Source organism: Hemicordylus capensis, chromosome 1 (genome assembly GCF_027244095.1).
Source record: "Hemicordylus capensis ecotype Gifberg chromosome 1, rHemCap1.1.pri, whole genome shotgun sequence".
NCBI classification, from domain to species: domain Eukaryota; kingdom Metazoa; phylum Chordata; class Lepidosauria; order Squamata; family Cordylidae; genus Hemicordylus; species Hemicordylus capensis.
The window spans coordinates 203,694,209-203,711,278 of NC_069657.1; the positions used below are offsets into that span (position 1 = coordinate 203,694,209).

The window sequence follows — 17,070 nt, forward strand, 5'->3', positions numbered from 1 at the left end:
AGAATGATAGTTATTTCCCATTACTTCATTATCAAAATTAATATTTCATCCACATTAATTTATTGCAGCAGGGCACTGTTGTCCTTGGACTTAGGAGACCTTGGTTAAAATCCCGGTTCAGCTTTTGGCTCTTGCTGTATGGCACTTGAGTTCCAATTCCTACTTCCGGAAATGGGAATAAGAATAACGTAACTCACAGTATATCTATGCTGGAGCAGTGCTGGCCCACAGAACCTGAAGCAGAGCCCATAGCACCCACAATCCCCTCTTTCCCACCCCCCACCAGTGAAATCACACCCCCAGTTGCCCCCTTCTTTTTTTATTTGTAAGGGAGCCGTACGGTGACATTTCAATTTCCTTCTTCTGCAGGGCATCTACGTGTGCTGACCTTGAAAACTGGCAAGGGCATAGCTAGAGGAGAGGGGGGCCTGTGTCCATTCCGCTCTGTGGCCCCTCAGAGATAATGAAGAAAATAGGGAGTAGGCCCTCAGGAACTGAAGGGCCTGGGTTCTTTGAACCCAGCCACTCAATTATAGCTACACCCCTGAGAACTGGTTTACAGTACAATACACCTGAAGCAGATCTCTTTACCCTGATTCATGTGCGGGGGTCTGCTCTCTATTGGGGCCTGTTTACCTAACCAGTTTTCTTGAAATCACAGCCCCTGAATTCACTCCAACCCTTGATCTATTTGCAGGTAGAGACTTAACTAAATGCAAAAAGTCAACAAGAGATGGTAAGATCAGGGGCTCCTGATTCACTTCATTTTTATTCCCCGACACCAGATTTGTGATCTCTGATGGGTACAAAGATGCAGCTCCGCGAAGAAAGGCAGCAAATATGAACATCGTCTCAGTAAGGATATGTGGCAGCAACAGAACAATTTATACTGAACCCTGCTGTGTGCATAGAGTTTTCAGGTTAGGCATTCCAAAAACTGACATTCAGGAGGTGGGATGTGATGATGTCACAGTTGCCTACTATTGAATGATGAGAACCTTCTGGTACTGGGGCAGAGTCCTGAAACAAAGGGATGGGGAAAGTGGTGGTGGGGGGGGGCAGGGAAAAATGTTCCTAATTGTTTGGAAGGTGTTTCCCCCCAATGTTACCAGTGGGACAACGGCACTTCAGAATTAAGAGTGGAACACGTCTTATGGTAAAATAATATTGCTACGACCAAATACACTGCTGCAAAACTCCAGCTACCACATATCTCCCCCCCCACCTCGTCCAGACCAGCTGGAGGAAGTAGAGTAGTGTGCCAGCAGTGTACACTCAGTTTTGGATGGAGGAAGTAGGGAGGCAGTGAAATTGGCCCTCCAAAACCGGAGTCTCATGATGAAAATGTGTGATCCGGTAATCCAGTAGGGCTCTTCACACAATCTTATGTTGGCTCTGTGGGAATCTAGGAATTCTCGCAGCATGCACACTCCTGTAGACCAAATGCATAAACTCAGAAACCTCCTCTGATGCACCAACCTGATATGAAGCCAAGATCTGTAATCTTAGTTTTGAACTCAGTTTGACAATATTGGCTTCATGTCAGGTTGGAGCATTGCCAACTGGAGACTGGGGGGAAATTCTGACTTGCTCTATGGGAGTGTGTGCTTTGGGAATGTCTAGATTCATGTGTCACGGACATTAGACTGACCGTGTGAACCTTCCCTAGGTGTAAAGTAAAGTTGTGCTGTCGAGTCAGTGTCAACTCCTGGCGATCACAGAACCATGTGTAAACCGCCTGTTGTAATTGTGTGGACAACAAGCAAACAATTGTAATTGTTTGCTTGTTGTAAACCACCCAGAGACATGAGTTTTGGGAGGTACAGAAATACGTTAAATAAATAAATAAATGTGGTTTTCCTTGTTAGAATTCAGGAGAGGTTTACCATTGCCATCTCCCACACAGTATGAGATGATGCCTTTCAGCATCTTCCTATATTGCTGCTGCCCGATGTAGTCTAGGAAACATACCAGCAGGGATTCAAACCGGTAACCTCTTGCTCCCTAGGCAAGTTACTTCCCTGCTGCACCATTGGTAGTGAAAAGCCTGATAAACCTTTTCGTCCCCACCAATCCACACATGTCAAACAGTTGTGTGAGCTAGGGCCTACATGTGACATGTGTACACTGTAGGCCTCACTCACACAATCCAACCCCTTCAAAAAAGGGGTGGTGTGAGTGTACTACACAGGCAGGTCCAAAAAATGAATAAGTAAGTCTTGGTTCACACTGAGTGTTCCTTGCATGGTGAAGAGTTCACTTCTTGCACCATCCCTTTTATACAATCCACACACACAAGAACATAAGAACAGCCCTGCTGGATCAGGCCCAAGGCCCATCTAGTCCAGCATCCTGTTTCACACAGTGGCCCACCAGATGTCACTGGGAAGCCTATAGGCAGGAGTTGAGGGCATGCCTGTTACTCCCCTGCAACTGGTACTCAGAGGCATCCTGCCTTTGAGGCTGGAGGTGGCCTATAGCCCTCCACACTGGGGCCAAGAGTGAATTTATCCCTTGATCTCATAAGAAGAGATTGTTGCCTCCAGATAGGGGATTCAGATAGGCGATTAGCAATTCCTGAGCCTTGTTTCCATAAGCTTTGACAAATAATAGCCCTCAAATAGCTACAGAGGCACAGGGGTGTGTGTGTGTGTGTGTGTGTGTGTGTGTGTGTGTGTGTGTGTGTGTGTGTACGTGCATCATAGGAGTTCATCATCTTGTTCAGACATAGCCAAGGATTCTCTCATCCACAGAATGCTGCAGGAGAATACCCACCTCTACAGGCAGAAATACCAGTGAACGAAGACGAAGAGGACAAAACTGGGTGAGGAGACCACAATGGGTCAGGTTTAAAGCTGGAGATTGAAAGGAAGTTACTACGTATCTTGGCCTCCAGCTCTGTGCAGCAGTTTAAAAGCTTTTAAGGAAATTGTGGACTGAAAACATGACCTCTGCCCGGATAATTGATGCAAGACCAACTCAACATCTGCAAATTCAGTGGCTCAGGCAGTGTCTGGATCAGTCAACAATTACTTTCATGCCCTCTGCTAGGAGTGTGCACAAAACTGGATTTGCTGGTTCGGCTTGGTATTGGCCTGGTTGAGCCAGACCCGGTTCGAGTTCAAATTGGGACGGCTTGACTGGCTCGAAGCTATACTGGTAAAGGGGAATCCGGTGAAGATTCCCCTTTACCACCAGTACAGTAAATATGCACTTACAGGTATGAGCCGTGGCTGCAGTGGCGGTGGCCACTGGGGGGTGACGGGGTGGCAGTGGCTCCCCTCTCCACCGGCCTCCCTGCTGTAGCCTGAGCTGTTGGAAGCCAGATTTGGGCCTTTTCTAGCACGGTTCGGGCCTCTGAACACAGCGCCATTTTACTGACCTCTGCAATGTGCAGAGGCTGTCCTACCCCCTCTATACTTAGGAAACTTTCCCTGCCCCTGCCTGTACTGGTAAAGAGGAATCCTCACTGGATTTCCCCTTTAGCAGTATAGCTCTGAGCCGGCTCACTTCCTCAGTATAGCTCTCGAGCTGGGCCTGGCCTGGCTCAAACTTGGATCAGCCAAGTCCAGTTTGTCCATGAACCTGTCGAGCCGAGCTGGCTTGACCTGAGCTGGCTTGCTCACCCCTACCACCTGCTCCTGTTTCAGGGCTGTCTTGGGGCCAAGTCAAGTGAAGTCAAAAGCCCCACTCTAGAAAGTGCCAGTCCAGACGACAGTACATAATTCTCGTGTCTTGCCTGCTTTTGCCTCTAGAGAACTACAGAGCCGCACAGCACTGGAGAGGCAGGCAGGAGCTGCGAGCCTGCCTCCTTATCAGGGCTGCTCAACTTGGGACCTCCCGCTGTGGTTGGGCTACACCTCCCATCATCCTCGGCCACCATGGCCAATAGTCTGGGATGACGAGAGCTGCAGTCCAACCACAGCTGGAGGGACAAAGTTGTGCAGCCCTGTAGGCTGTGCCATTGCCAGGCCCATCGGCTCCTCTCTTCCTGCCTAGAGAGGCCATAAATTCTCTCTGTGCGCCACTTGTGGCACCCATGCTGCAGGCTGGAGATCTATGGTTTAAAATGTCCTGCACACAGGTGTCAGATGCATACGTCAACCATTAGTTGAACAGCCACTGCATGCAAGAAACTTGTTGGTGGGGCAGGGAAAGAAAGATGAAGCTTTTTTTTTTTTTTTTAAGTGTTTAAGTGGAAATGAGAGATTCTGCTTTTCTAATAGAAAATGGAGCTCAGGTGTCAGTGGATTTGGTCCACCACACATCCTGCAGAATAAGCAGTGGGGATGTGATGGTAGAATGCTAAGCTGGCCGTTTGCACTGTGCAGGAGAGAGACACCACTTGAACGTAGGAGCCAGCGTGGTGTAGTGGTTAGAGTGCTGAACTAGGACTGGGGAGACCCGAGTTCAAATCCCCATTCAGCCATGAAACTAGCTGGGTGACTCTGGGCCAGTCACTTCTCTCTCAGCCTAACCTACTTCACAGGGCTGTTGTGAAAGAGAAACTCAAGTATGTAGTACACCGCTCTGGGCTCCTTGGAGGAAGAGCGGGATATAAATGTAATAATAATAATAATAATGTTGCCCCTATGATTGTTTGTTTTTTACTCTCCTTGCCAGTAGACAACTAATGCACCAAGGAGAAAGTGGTGCTGCTGTGCTGGTTTTCTATTTGCATAGCGTTTTTTCAAGCTTTCAAGGGAGGAGAACTCAAAAATGTGATCCTTTGAAGTGATGCAGTCTCTTCTGTGCCCTCAGCTCGACAGAACAGGCCGAAGATGGAACAGCTGAAATGTAAGGCTTGGTTTTAAATCATAGGCTCAGTTCTGGGGGAAGATGTTGTTGGGCCATGTTAAGCAGAGATTGGTGAAGCAGAACGACAACAATAGTAAGAAAAAGGGCAAACCTTCTTCATGTAGAAGTGGTCAGTCTTGGTTAAATAAATGAATCAGGCTCTGAGTTCAGGACAGGTTGATCTCTAGCAATATTACGTTGTGAGATAGACTTGACAGACCACTCCTATTTAATGGGCATCTATTCCTGAACTGCAAAACCAGTAATAGATTATAGTGTTTCCCCCAGACTGTTGTTCCGAACAAATCTCACCAACTCTACCATGCATCACCTTCAGCAAGGAAGCATAGGGGCCCAGCTTTGGCCCATAATGCAGGAAGAATTCAACTGAAGAAGCAGTTTGACTGGAGTTCCTATGGGTCATCTCTGAATGATAGCACTTTTCAGGATGGAGTGCTTTTTCAGAGCTCACCTCTTGTTGGGGCAATCCAGTATTCCTTGGTCAACTTTGTTGTTGTTGTGTTGTTATGATCAGATAACTATATTAACAATTGTCCCCACTCTAGACTTATAAAGAGCAGTTGGGTGTGTTAGAGGGGCACAGAATGTAACAGAGCTAATTCCTTCCAAGTCAGTTTCATCACAACTGCAAGACAGCTGTCAGCTCACACCAGCAGATTCTCGATTCCACTGCTCGCTCGCTCTCCCCCATCAATGGCTCTCCCTTTGAGTAGCTGCCGCCGCCGGCTACCCATGAAGCGGGGAAAAGGTGATGCACTGGGATAACTGGGGGGTGATAGAGTACAGAACGCATTGCTTAAGCAACAACGAGGGTGCAAACTTGGGGTCTATACTAGCGCAAACTCTTTGTCCTTGGCCAGCACCGGGGAAAGCACGCACCCTGCAAAGGTAGAGACAGCGCGTGCGCGCGCCCCAGCCCACAGGGGGGCGCGCTCTGCCAGGCGCGTAAAGGGAGCGAGCGCCATCCCCCTTCCCTACCGCCCCCTCCCTCCCTCCTCCTTCGTTTGGAACTTTGCTGACTGCAACGTTCTGCAGCCGAACGTAGCGACACAAGGGGGCGGAGGCGGTAGAACGTTCGATTCTTCCCTCGTTCCATCCGACCTGCTTCCCGGAGGGGGGGGGAGCTCGCGATCCCCACTCTACGTTACCCCCCTGCCCCGCCGCGGGAGCTCGCTTGGAGGAGGAGGAGGGGGGGAAAGGGAGGCATCGGCAGCGCCACCCTCCGGCCATCGAGGCGCACTGCACCTCCCCTTTCTCTCTCACTCACTCTCCCCCCACCCCACCCCCCCCGCTCCGACTCTCAATGTTCCACACTGCCCGGCCACAGAGCCTCCTCTGCTGCTTTATTTCCCCCCGGCTGCTTCCATCCCCTCCAAGGACATTTTATCCCCTTCCCTCCCCCCCTCCATCCCTCCCCTCCGATCTAACATCGGGACAGGACGCCTGCGAAGGTAAAGGAGAAACGGGTTAGGTGGCTGCAGCAGGAGCCTGGGCGAGCTTGGTGGGGGGAGGAGGAGATAGGAGGAGGAAAAGGGGGGGGGGGAGATTGGTAGAGGGAGCTTTGTTCTTGTTTTCAGCGCTTGCTGCCTGGCGGTGGCCAGGAGAGCCAGAGGAGCCGGGACTTGAGTTCACGCCTCACTTGGTGCACACACACCACGCTGATCGTGGTGGAAAGCTTCCTACCATAACAGCCCTCCATACCCTCCTGGCTGGGAGCTCGGCTCTCCCCACAAAGCCAAGCCGGCGGGGGGGGGGGGGGGCGACGACAACGACTCAGTGTGTGCGCGAGAGAGGGGGAGAGAGCAAAGCTGCAATTTCTGCCCTGCTGCAATTCCCTACGAGGACCATCTTTTAAAATAATAATTATTAATGTAATACAAATATTTAAAGCTTCCAGTTTGAGCCTTCCTGGCTCTTTTTTTAGAGGGGGAAGGAAAAAAAAATGTCGGTCTGTTTTGTAGAAACTGATCAAGACTCGGTGGCGTTGAAAGCTTTGCAGAAGGTGCAGTTTGAATTATGCTTCTTCTCTTCTCTCCCCCCCTCCCCCTTCCCCCTTTCCAGCCCTGCTCGGTGGTGGCCAAATTAAATTCTTGCTGCTGGCCGTGTAAATAGAACCCGAGCTCGCTGCTTTCTGGATCGTGGGAGAAGAGCATTGGAGTCTGAAATAGAAAACCCGCTCCAGCTCTTTAAATGCAGGGAGATAAGAGGGAGGGGGTTTAAAAAAAATTGGCCCCCAATTGGTGTAGCAGCTCAAGTGTTATTATTGGCAATATATTGTCTGGGGGAGAAAGGCGGGGGGGGGGGGATGTGGCTGCCTTGACCCTTTCTGCTCCTGTGTAAATATTTACAGGGTATTAGTGACTTTAAAAAACCCAACAACAATTTTTGGCAAGCCTTGCTATTTACAACGTGTCATAAGTTATTAATGCTCATTGCCCGAGCACTCTGCTAAATCTGTCTCATGCCTTCAAACAAAGTAGACAATTGACGTACTGTCTGAAGAACTGGGGAGGAGGGGAATGTGAGGGAGATTTGTAGGGGAAAATACCTATTTTCAACATTATTGAAATCTCTTTAGAAAGCCAAACCTGTAAATGTTGGAACTGTTGCTCTTCTACAGCCTGGAGCGGGGATGTTCTTTCTCCATTAAAATCAGCATGACCACTTTGAGGGGTGCTGAATTCTGTATAGGGTGATAGGGCAGAGACTTAATAGCACTTTGCTGACTTAATTGACTTCCTTTGTCCCATCTCTTGTTTTATTTTTGCTCCTTCTCCCCAAAGTTTTCCAAGATGTCCAGTGACAGACAAAGGTCAGATGATGAAAGTCCAAGTACCAGCAGTGGTAGTTCAGATGCAGATCAGAGAGACCCACCAGCACCTGAACCTGAGGAGCAAGAAGAAAGAAAGCCTTCTGCAACCCAGCAGAAGAAAAATACCAAACTCTCCAGCAAAACTACTGCTAAGCTGTCCACTAGTGCTAAAAGGTAATAGCTCTAAGAACACGGATATAATTTTTTTTTAGGGATGGGGCAAGTTTCTTCTTTGGAGAGGCACTTATGGAATGCCCAGATGCCCTTCACTTTGGCAAGGACAAAACTCATGATAAGTTTCTGAAGGTATACTCAGTAGTCGAATCCTTTAACATCTCCTACGAATTCATTGTGAGAGAATTGTTTAGGGCCTGTTCACACTGCTGAGTTGCCATCTTGAGGATGTGGGTTGAATGGATTCAGGCAGAGTTCAGCACTGCTGGGTAAGCAGTTGGGTTGAACCCATGATTACACATCGGCAAACTGGGTACAGTTTCTGTGAGTTGAGCTGCAGGCTGGGGAAAGAGTCACGTGACTGCTTTGCCATGTGCTGGACTTTGCATCCAGCCACTTGTTTTGGGAAGTGTAGATTTTTGAAGTGTAAATTGACTCTTCCTTCATGCTGGTGATGTGGTGCCCTTGGAAGTGATTCCTGCATCCGCCTATATAGTTCACACCTAGGTCTGTGTCCTTTAGCTCTTTTGTGGGGGTGGTAGGGCATAGGCTATATTGTATCTTTTTGCCTCTGTTTTAGTTGATTTTTTGTTGGGTACTATGTACAACTAATGCTTCACACAAAATGTTGTTTTTTATGGTTGCCCCCTTTTTAGACTTCAATACTTGCCAGTTTATGTAAATGTAAATATTAAACAAATGGTGTTTGTTGTTGCTGAATGCAAGCAAAAGTGTTAACTTGAATGTCTCTTACCTCTGAGAGATCTGTACATTCAGACTAGAGACTAGTGACTGTCCTTGTATCTTTGAAGTTTAAAAAAACTTGAGGAACCTTTCATAGATTGCCCCTCTGTGTGATCAGGATCTGCATATACATTTTCAGGCAGTTTAGCTTTCAAGATGTACATGCACTGTTAATTTTCTTCTGAACTGGACAAACCTTTAAAATGCCTTGATCTGTGCCTCTTTAGGTATAACTGAGTAATCCTTTCCCTGAAGTTCACTGATGCTAGGGATCCATGTTACATTATCCAGTATCATATCTGTCAAACAGATATATATATATATATATATATATATATATATATATATATATGCCCTTCAACTTCATTCAGATCAGTGAGAGTTTTGCCACTGACTTTAGTGGGACGCTGTATTTGTGGGGGGAAATTGTGCTGCTGCCAGACATTTTGTACTGCAGCTTAAGTACTACAAAAATTACTTTAGTGGGGGCTTGCTAGCTTTTAACATATGCTTTTTAAAAACTGAAAATGGTAAATTGAACAGAAGCTTTAAATAAAGGTGCTCATAGTAGATTTTCTAGTCAGAAAAATGATAGGGGGGTGGGGTTTTTTTAAAAATATAACTTCTAATGTATTTAAGATAACCTTTGTGAGTGGTTTACAAGGTTTTTGAAAATAACACTTTGCAGCATATATCAAATGTATATTTGATCCACTATAATCTATGTATCTATTTCTTCTACCAAGTTTGATCTTGTAAAGCCTTAATCTTTTGTGATGTTTGGCTTGATGTCTCATGTGCCTTCTTGTAGGGTGCAAATCCAGAGTACCTAAATTTCATCTAAAGCATTTGTCATTGTTACAGATGTTCTGTTGATACTCCTCAGATTGCCTGAAGTTTTGTAAAATTACCTGCAAAAAATAAAACAAAAAGAATAATTTGTTCCCATAGCAAAATGACAAAGCTGTAATTTTGTTGATAACTTCAAGTAAGCTGTGATGAAACCAATGAAATATGTTCTTTTTCAAGACCAACATCTTTATAGCCACTGTCCAGAGACTCCATCTGAGATGGAACTATAATTGAGGCATCAGTATTTGTTTTATTCTACAAGGTTTCTGACAAATAAAAAATAATTCATGGTTTAGTGGAGAGGAAAGAACAGAAGGAAAAATAAACATAAAGTTACTTCTGGGTTTAGCTCCTGCTACCTGACTGCGTATTCATTTACAGACTTGATTCAAATGCTCAAATTCACTATCAGCAGCAGGTAAAACATTGCCAAAAACGTGTAGTTGTTTACTATGTAGCTGCCTTGGCTACAGCTCCGGTTTTGTTGGTATCAAGTCATTCTCAAATATGCTTGCATTTCCTCCTTCCCCTCCCCTCCCCTCCCTTCCTAGCCTCATTTGCATATAAGATTAAAAAGAAAAAATCTCATATACAAAGTAGCTGGAAATCCCTCAGACTCACTTTTCTGAGAGCTGTTTGGGGATTCCTACCAGCCTGAGGTGTAAATGTCCTGTCTATTTACTGTAAGAGCTCGGGGGAAAAGCTGCAAAGTTTTTCTGTTATGGGATTTGGGTTATGCCTCTGAGAACAAAGAGGAAGCAGCCATGTTAGCATTACTGAAGGCAAAACCAATCTTGCATTTAACTGCATGGTGGTAGAGGGCAGTGTAATTCCCTGATTTATTCCGTAGACTATCTCAAATGCTTTGTGTCTGTTCTCATTTTGCCAACAGAATTCAGAAGGAGCTAGCCGAAATAACCCTGGACCCACCTCCTAACTGCAGGTAGGGGAAAAAAACCACCACCAACAACAACATAACTTATGAAATGTGGGGATGCTGATAGAGGAAAAGTTAATATGAATGGAGCTCAGCATAACAGATGTGCTGCGATGTAATGTTTGTAAGTGGATTTAAGATAAAGCAGGAATTGTGTAAGGCAAATGGAACAAGTGTAGCGAGATGCTTGATAGAATGTACCATGAAGCTTTGATTGTCAGATACACCGTGTAGGCGTCACATTTGCTGAAAATAGTAGCCTTTGTTGATAAGTGTTTTCCTGTGTATGTTTGTGTAAGCTAGATAGTTATTACAGTTGTGACTTATTAGCTTAGAAGTGTTGAGGCTTATGAAATTGTGTATCAGATTTGGAAATGAAACCAATATTTTGCTCATTCTTGTGAAGGTGCCGTGCTCTTAAAAAGAAAGTTAGAGTGTTATATATTTGGAGTTTGTCTCCTGGGTAGACAGGTGTGCTGTGATAAGTAGATATTGTGAAAACACTGTATGGCTCTGGGAGAGAGGGTATTTTTTAGAAAAGAAAAATTATGAGTTAGCGTAAAAGGGTGATTCACTCTTTTAACATGAGAACTATGCAAGAGCTAAATGAACAGCTCAGTCCTTTCCAACTTGTTGAAAAATGTGTCAGTTATGGTGTGGATGTATTAAGCAAAAATGATGATGGGCTGTAAGATAATCAGTGTTGAAATTTGGTAAATAAAGCTATTCTGGGCTGCGCATGATGTATCTATGGACTCTTACTCTTAATGAATTTGTTCTATGGTTTTTCTGCTGCGGAGGTATTTCAGTTTACAGAGCCCATTTGTAATGGGAGCATTGCCTGTGTGTGGGAATATTAGACTTTTCTGGGAAGGTTTGCTATTTAATGAATTCCAGGGAAATAACTGTCAAAGCAGGAGTAAGTTTTGGTGGCCGTGTGCATTTAAAAAACAACAGTTTGGTACAAATGTAATTGTCATCATTTTGTTTTTCACAACAGGAATAAAAATCTATTTCACAACAGGAATAAAAAGCTAGGAACTGATGATAAAATCATTGACTTTTGTAGTGAAGGTCAAATGCCCTTGGAATCTTTGTGCTGTGGTTCTTCTGCAGCATGGTCAAATAGGTTGTGCTTAAGGGTTGAGTTATTTTGGCGGTGTTGTGTAGTTGCTACAGATTCACGGTCTGGTATCCTTCAAGTGAAATGGCAAAGTGTGATGGTATATGATCGATTTTTAAGGGGGAAATTCACAAATGCTTGAGGGCATTGGTGAAGAGAGCAAGGTATGAGCTAGGAGATCCTGGGTTCTAATATCAGCTCAGCCATGGTCATTCGGACAGGCTTTAGGCAAGCCACTGCTATCTCAGCCCCCTTCTCCTCACCATCAATATAGGAATAACAACAACAACATCTTTACAACTTTGGAGTGTTTTTGTAAGGATTGCTGAGATCAGGCCTGCCAGGCTGTAACCTGAAGATTGCTCCTCTGCCTTTTAAATTAATGGCTGAGTTTTGAAATGGGCAACTTCTCCTGTGTATTTATCACCCCCCTCCCCCTGCTTTTTGTCCTCTGGAGTGCTCCCCTACTCCTCCCTACCCTAATTGTGCAGCACACCCACAGTCCTGTTCATGATGGCAAGTGTGTGCATAGGAGGGAAGGGGACTTGGGAAGGGGACACAGGCAGTATATGTTGCTGCTGCTTGAACTCCCAGTTCAGGGCACAAGGGTAAGCAATGTCTTGGCTTGTGCAAGGTTGGAGATTTGGCAGGATGTGTCCCACTCCTCCCCTGCAACAGGAGGCATCTGAGCAGGAGGCAGTGTGTTAAAGAATTTTTGGCTTGTGTGTCCCACCTCTTCTAGTTAAAGGTGTCATCCTTGTGAAACCCCCCCCTCCCAAGGAAACACCCCCCCCCCAAAAAAATCCTAGAGCTGGCCCCTGGTGAGAGGCCAGCTCTTCTCTGAGTTTTCAGTAACCTGCAGATAACTTGGGGAGCTTGTCTTATGTCACTCAGGGCTTAGGCAGGAGGTCAGCAATTCATGGTCATCAATAGTGACCTCATTTGTGCAGCTCTGTTGGTCTTTGAAAGTAGCGGAGAGAAAGGCATTTGTGAGTAAATAGCCATTTTTGCTTGCAGAATACACATGAACGATGACTGGGAAGCCCTTCCTGATGTGGACTTTGGCAAAAGCCACAAATTATACCTGCAGATCGCTTGTGTAATTTATGATCTATTTTGTACCTTGGAATTCATTTCCAAAATGCAGCATATGATGTAAATAAATCATCATCATCATTTCATTTGCATAGTGCTGTTTAAATGTTCAGAGTGCTTTGCAGGTATTACAGTATCCCATTAATCCTTGCAACAACTTCACAGTCCTTACAGCGGTGAAGGCAGGCCATCAGTATTCTCCTCCTATTGCAGGCAGGAGATTGAGATGGAGAGAATCCTGGCTGGGCTCTTCCTGGTAAGGTGGGGGCTGAGGTGTTATTTGAAGCACATATGATGTTTAGCATCTGGGCTCACTGCTCATACTCTTGGTGCAGAGCAGTGATGTGCAAGTTCTGCAGATGGAATTCCCAACATTCTTTTTATTTTGCAGAAAGAAGCTGCGAGGACAAATTTTATTAAATACCTCTGAAATCGTAGTTTAGGGCCACAGTTAAATTTCTAGGCACCATGACGGCTCCCTGGCGCTTGGGATTTGTGAAGCCCAGGGTTAAGGGCAGAAGGACAGCCCTGCTGGATCAGGCCCAAGGACCATCCAGTCCAGCATCCTGTTTCACACAGTGGCTCACCAGATGCCACTGGGAGCCTACAGGCAGGAGTTGAGGGCATGCCCCCTCTCCTGCTGTTGCTCCCCTGCAACTGGTATCCAGAGGCATCCTCTGAGGAGGTATACTCCTTCCCACATGCTGTAGTCCTGATTCAGATGTTAGTCATGGATCTCCCCCTATGTCATGCCTGGTTTGGTTCATAGCCATTCTGTGTTTGGTCCTTGGCTGCTGTGCTGCACCAGTTCTTAGTGGTCCTAAGCAAGGGGATGCAGCATTGTGAGTCTGATTCCTCAAGTGACACTTGCCAGTTTTTGCATGTTCTGCCTCTGCAAATGGAATGAAAAACTGCATTAGATTAGCATTTACATTTGATTGAAGGGGGGGAATAACTCTCTCTGCTTTTTGTCTTGCATTAACAATAGTCACAAGTGATACATTCCAGACTTAAAAGGCCCTTTTAGCATCACTTGTGAAAATGCCCTGAGGTTAGAGCAGTGAGAGAGAGAGTTGTCTTACCTTTTCTTGTCTGTTGCATTAACATAATTCTCCAAAAAAGAGGGGAAAGCACCTCTGTGGCATACTTTTTGGTTTTGAATTGTCCACTCTTCTTGATGATGATAATGAGGACCTAACTGAAACATGACTGTTAGTTCTTGGTCCTGAAAAATGGGGTCCACATTAAAAAATTGCTCCTCATTGAACTTTTCTACTAAAAAAATGCAAAATGCGAGGGCTTTGCTTCAGGTCCTGGAACCATGTGTTCTGCTCTGAATGGAAAACCTGCCTCTCCATTGTTTAAAGCTGCAGCATTTCAAGGCAGGAAGGATTCTCAAGCCAACAGTTAGTACCTGCCAAGTGTGATTTTTCGTTGTCCATGCTAAAAGTAATCACAAATGGTAAAAGGAAGCTTGACTTGTTCTTGTGCCAGAATGATACCAATGTGTAAAGGAAATGACTGAATTACTTTAGGGTTGCTGTGCCTTATTTTGTTTATATGTATAATTAGGGTAAATCTAGTAAATGTAATTGAGGATAATTTGCCGTGCAACAAATGTTAGCTTTCCTCATTGACTATGAGCATTGCAAACATCACTGCTTGTTCCTTAATACAATTACATTTAACACCCATTATCTGATGAATGTGAATATTCAGTGGTCTCTGACAATTGTGCTTGCATGTATCTGACATTTATTTCTTTGTCAGAGCTAGAGCTATATTTACACATAGCACCCCCCACCCCACTTCCCCAGTTGGCAAAACTTCTGCCAGATTTTAATTTCCGTGTTATCTTCCAAGCTTCTGTGTTGTCCACACGCACACTTAGCATTCCCATATAATGGATGCTTCATCTGTCATCAGATGCATTATGTTTACAGTTGATGCTTGGAGATAAGGGGGCCATTTCACACAACATTTTAAAAAAATATCTACCTAAGATGTTTTCAGTGTACTCCCAAAAATACAGAGTGTGAGTGAGTGAGTGAGTGAGTTAATTAATTACATTTGTACACCACCCCAAACTTTCATCTCTGGGCGGTTAACAATAGTATAAAACAAGTTAAAATATATACAAAAACTTAAAACAATTTAACAATTTAAAAATCACCACAAATTAAAACCTTAAAATTTTAAAGAACAGAAAAGGCTTGGGTGAAGAGGTGGGTTTTCAAATGCTTTCTAAAAATTGTCAGAGATGGGAAGGATCGTATCTCACTAGGGAGCGCATTCCACAGTCTCGGGGCAGCAACCGAGAAAGCCCGTCCTCGTGTGGCCACCAGCCGAGCTGGCGGCAACTGGAGACGGACCTCTCTGGACGACCTCAATGGGCAGTGGGGATCATAATGAAGAAGTTCTCTTAGATACCCAGGGCCTAAGCCATTTGGGGCTTTATAAGTTATGACAAGCACTTTGTATTTTGCCCGGAATCCTATTGGCAGCCAGTCTAACTCTATCAACAAAGGAGTGATGTGGTCTCTCCGAGATGACCCAGAGACCAACCTGGCCGCCGCATTCTGTACCAACTGAAGCTTCCAGACTATGTACAAAGGCAGCCCCACATAGAGCACATTGCAGAAGTCAAGTCTGGAGGTTACCAACAGATGTACCACTGTTTTGAGGTGGTTCATCTCAAGAAATGGATGCAGCTGGCATATCAGCTAAAGCTGATAGAAAGCACCCCTGGCCACCGCCTCAACCTGAGAAACCAGGGAGAGGGGTGGATCCAGAAGTACTCCCAGACTGCGAACCTGTTCCTTTTGGGGGAAGTGTGACCCTATCTAGAACAGGGAGATCAAAATCATCTTTGGAGTTCTGACCCCGCATAATAAGTACCTCCGTCTTATCTGGATTCAGTTTCAGTTTATTCTCCCTCATCCCTCCCATTACTGCTTCCAGCCAAGCATTTAGGGAAGTTATGCTATCTCCTGAAGAAGTTGACATGGAGAAATAGATTTGGGTGTCATCAGCATACTGATAACACCCCGCTCCAAATCCCCTGATGATCTCTCCCAGCGGTTTTGTGTAGAAGTTAAAGAGCATTGGAGAAAGTATGGAGCCTTGAGGGACACCATACTTACGCTCAGATTTTGAAGAGCAACAGTCTCCAATTGACACCAGCTGGAATCTGTCCGAGAGGTAGGAGCAGAACCACTGTAGAACAGTGCCCCCACCCCCCACCCCCTCACACGTTTCAGAAGGATACTATGGTCAATAGTATCGAAAGCCACCGAGAGATCTAAAAGGACCAACAGAGTCACACTTCCTCTGTCAATTCCCGATTGGAGATCATCCATCAGGCCGACCAGGGCAGTCTCCACCCCATAGCCCGCCCAAAAGCCAGTTTGAAATGGGTCTAGATAATCAGTTTCCTCCAAGACCGCCTGGAGCTGAGAGGCCACCCCCTTCTCAATTACCTTGCCCAACCATGGGAGGTTGGAATCAGGCCTATAGTTGCTCAACTCTGAGGGATTTAATGCAGGCTTCTTAAGAAGAGGTCTAATAATTGCCTCCTTAAGACAGGGAGGCATCCTGCCCTCCCTCAGAGAAGCATTTATGATTTCTACCAGGCCTCCCACAACAGCCTCCCTGCTAGACAGAACAAGCCATGTTGGACAAAGTTCAAGAGAACAAGTGGTAGGCCTCACCATTGCAAGCAGCTTGTCCACGTCCTCAGGAGTCACAAACTGAAACCGATCCAGTCGAATCACATAAGAGGAGTTGCCGGACACCTGCAGTTCAGACATCAAATTAATTGTGGAGTCTCCATCTAAGTCGGCCTGAATCCGAGAGATTTTATCTGCAAAAAACTGTTTGAACACATCACAGCAGGTAACTGATGGCTCCAAATTCTGATTCGGGGGGGGGGGCACTTACTAGCCTTCTCACAACCCTGAACAACTCCGCTGGACATGAACTCGCAGATGCAATACAGGCAGAAAAGAACCGCTTCTTTGCCGCACATATTGCCTGAACATAGATCTTTAAAGGTGCTCTATGTCATAATTTGTTGGATTCGAGTCGAGTCTTTCTCCACTTATGCTCCAGTCGCCTGCCTTGCTGCTTCTGCCCTCGTAGATCTTCTGTATACCAAGGGGCCAGTTTTGAAGCGGGTCAGAGGGGACGCTTAGGACCAATCGTGTCTACTGCCCTGGTGAGCATGTTATTCCAGTTTTACACCAGGGCATCAACAGGATCACCGGCAGAGCCAACATTAAATCTCTCCAAGGCTTCTTGGATTCCTATTGGATCCAATAACCTCTTTGGGCAGACCATTCTAATAGGCCCCTCGCCCCTGCAGAGATGGAAAGTGGTTGTAAGCCTAACCTTAACCAGATGGTGGTCCATCCATGACAATGGGGAAATAACAGGAGTCCCCACCCACGGAACACCACCCTGATCACAGTAAAAGACCAAATCAAGTGTGTGACCTGCAGTGTGCGTTGGTCCGGA

General features: G+C 45.7%; 1 protein-coding gene across 4 annotated transcripts in view; it reads left to right on the top strand.

The window, feature by feature from the left end:
* Nucleotides 1–1,030: 1,030 nt before the first annotated feature.
* The window catches only part of UBE2E3 (ubiquitin conjugating enzyme E2 E3), a 145,968-nt gene continuing 129,928 nt past the window's right edge, over nucleotides 1,031–17,070 (top strand). Inside the window, exons 1-5 of one of the 4 annotated variants that reach the window (XM_053269468.1) lie at nucleotides 1,031–1,156; nucleotides 2,754–2,824; nucleotides 4,624–4,797; nucleotides 7,602–7,804; nucleotides 10,293–10,343. In XM_053269468.1, the coding sequence (XP_053125443.1) occupies nucleotides 7,611–7,804; nucleotides 10,293–10,343 (245 nt within the window). In that variant the 5' untranslated portion in view covers nucleotides 1,031–1,156; nucleotides 2,754–2,824; nucleotides 4,624–4,797; nucleotides 7,602–7,610. Of the gene's footprint in view, nucleotides 1,157–2,753; nucleotides 2,825–4,623; nucleotides 4,798–5,840; nucleotides 6,270–6,384; nucleotides 6,821–7,601; nucleotides 7,805–10,292; nucleotides 10,344–17,070 lie in introns of those variants that run through there. The other 3 variants (XM_053269477.1, XM_053269458.1, XM_053269447.1) reach the window with 3 other exon arrangements.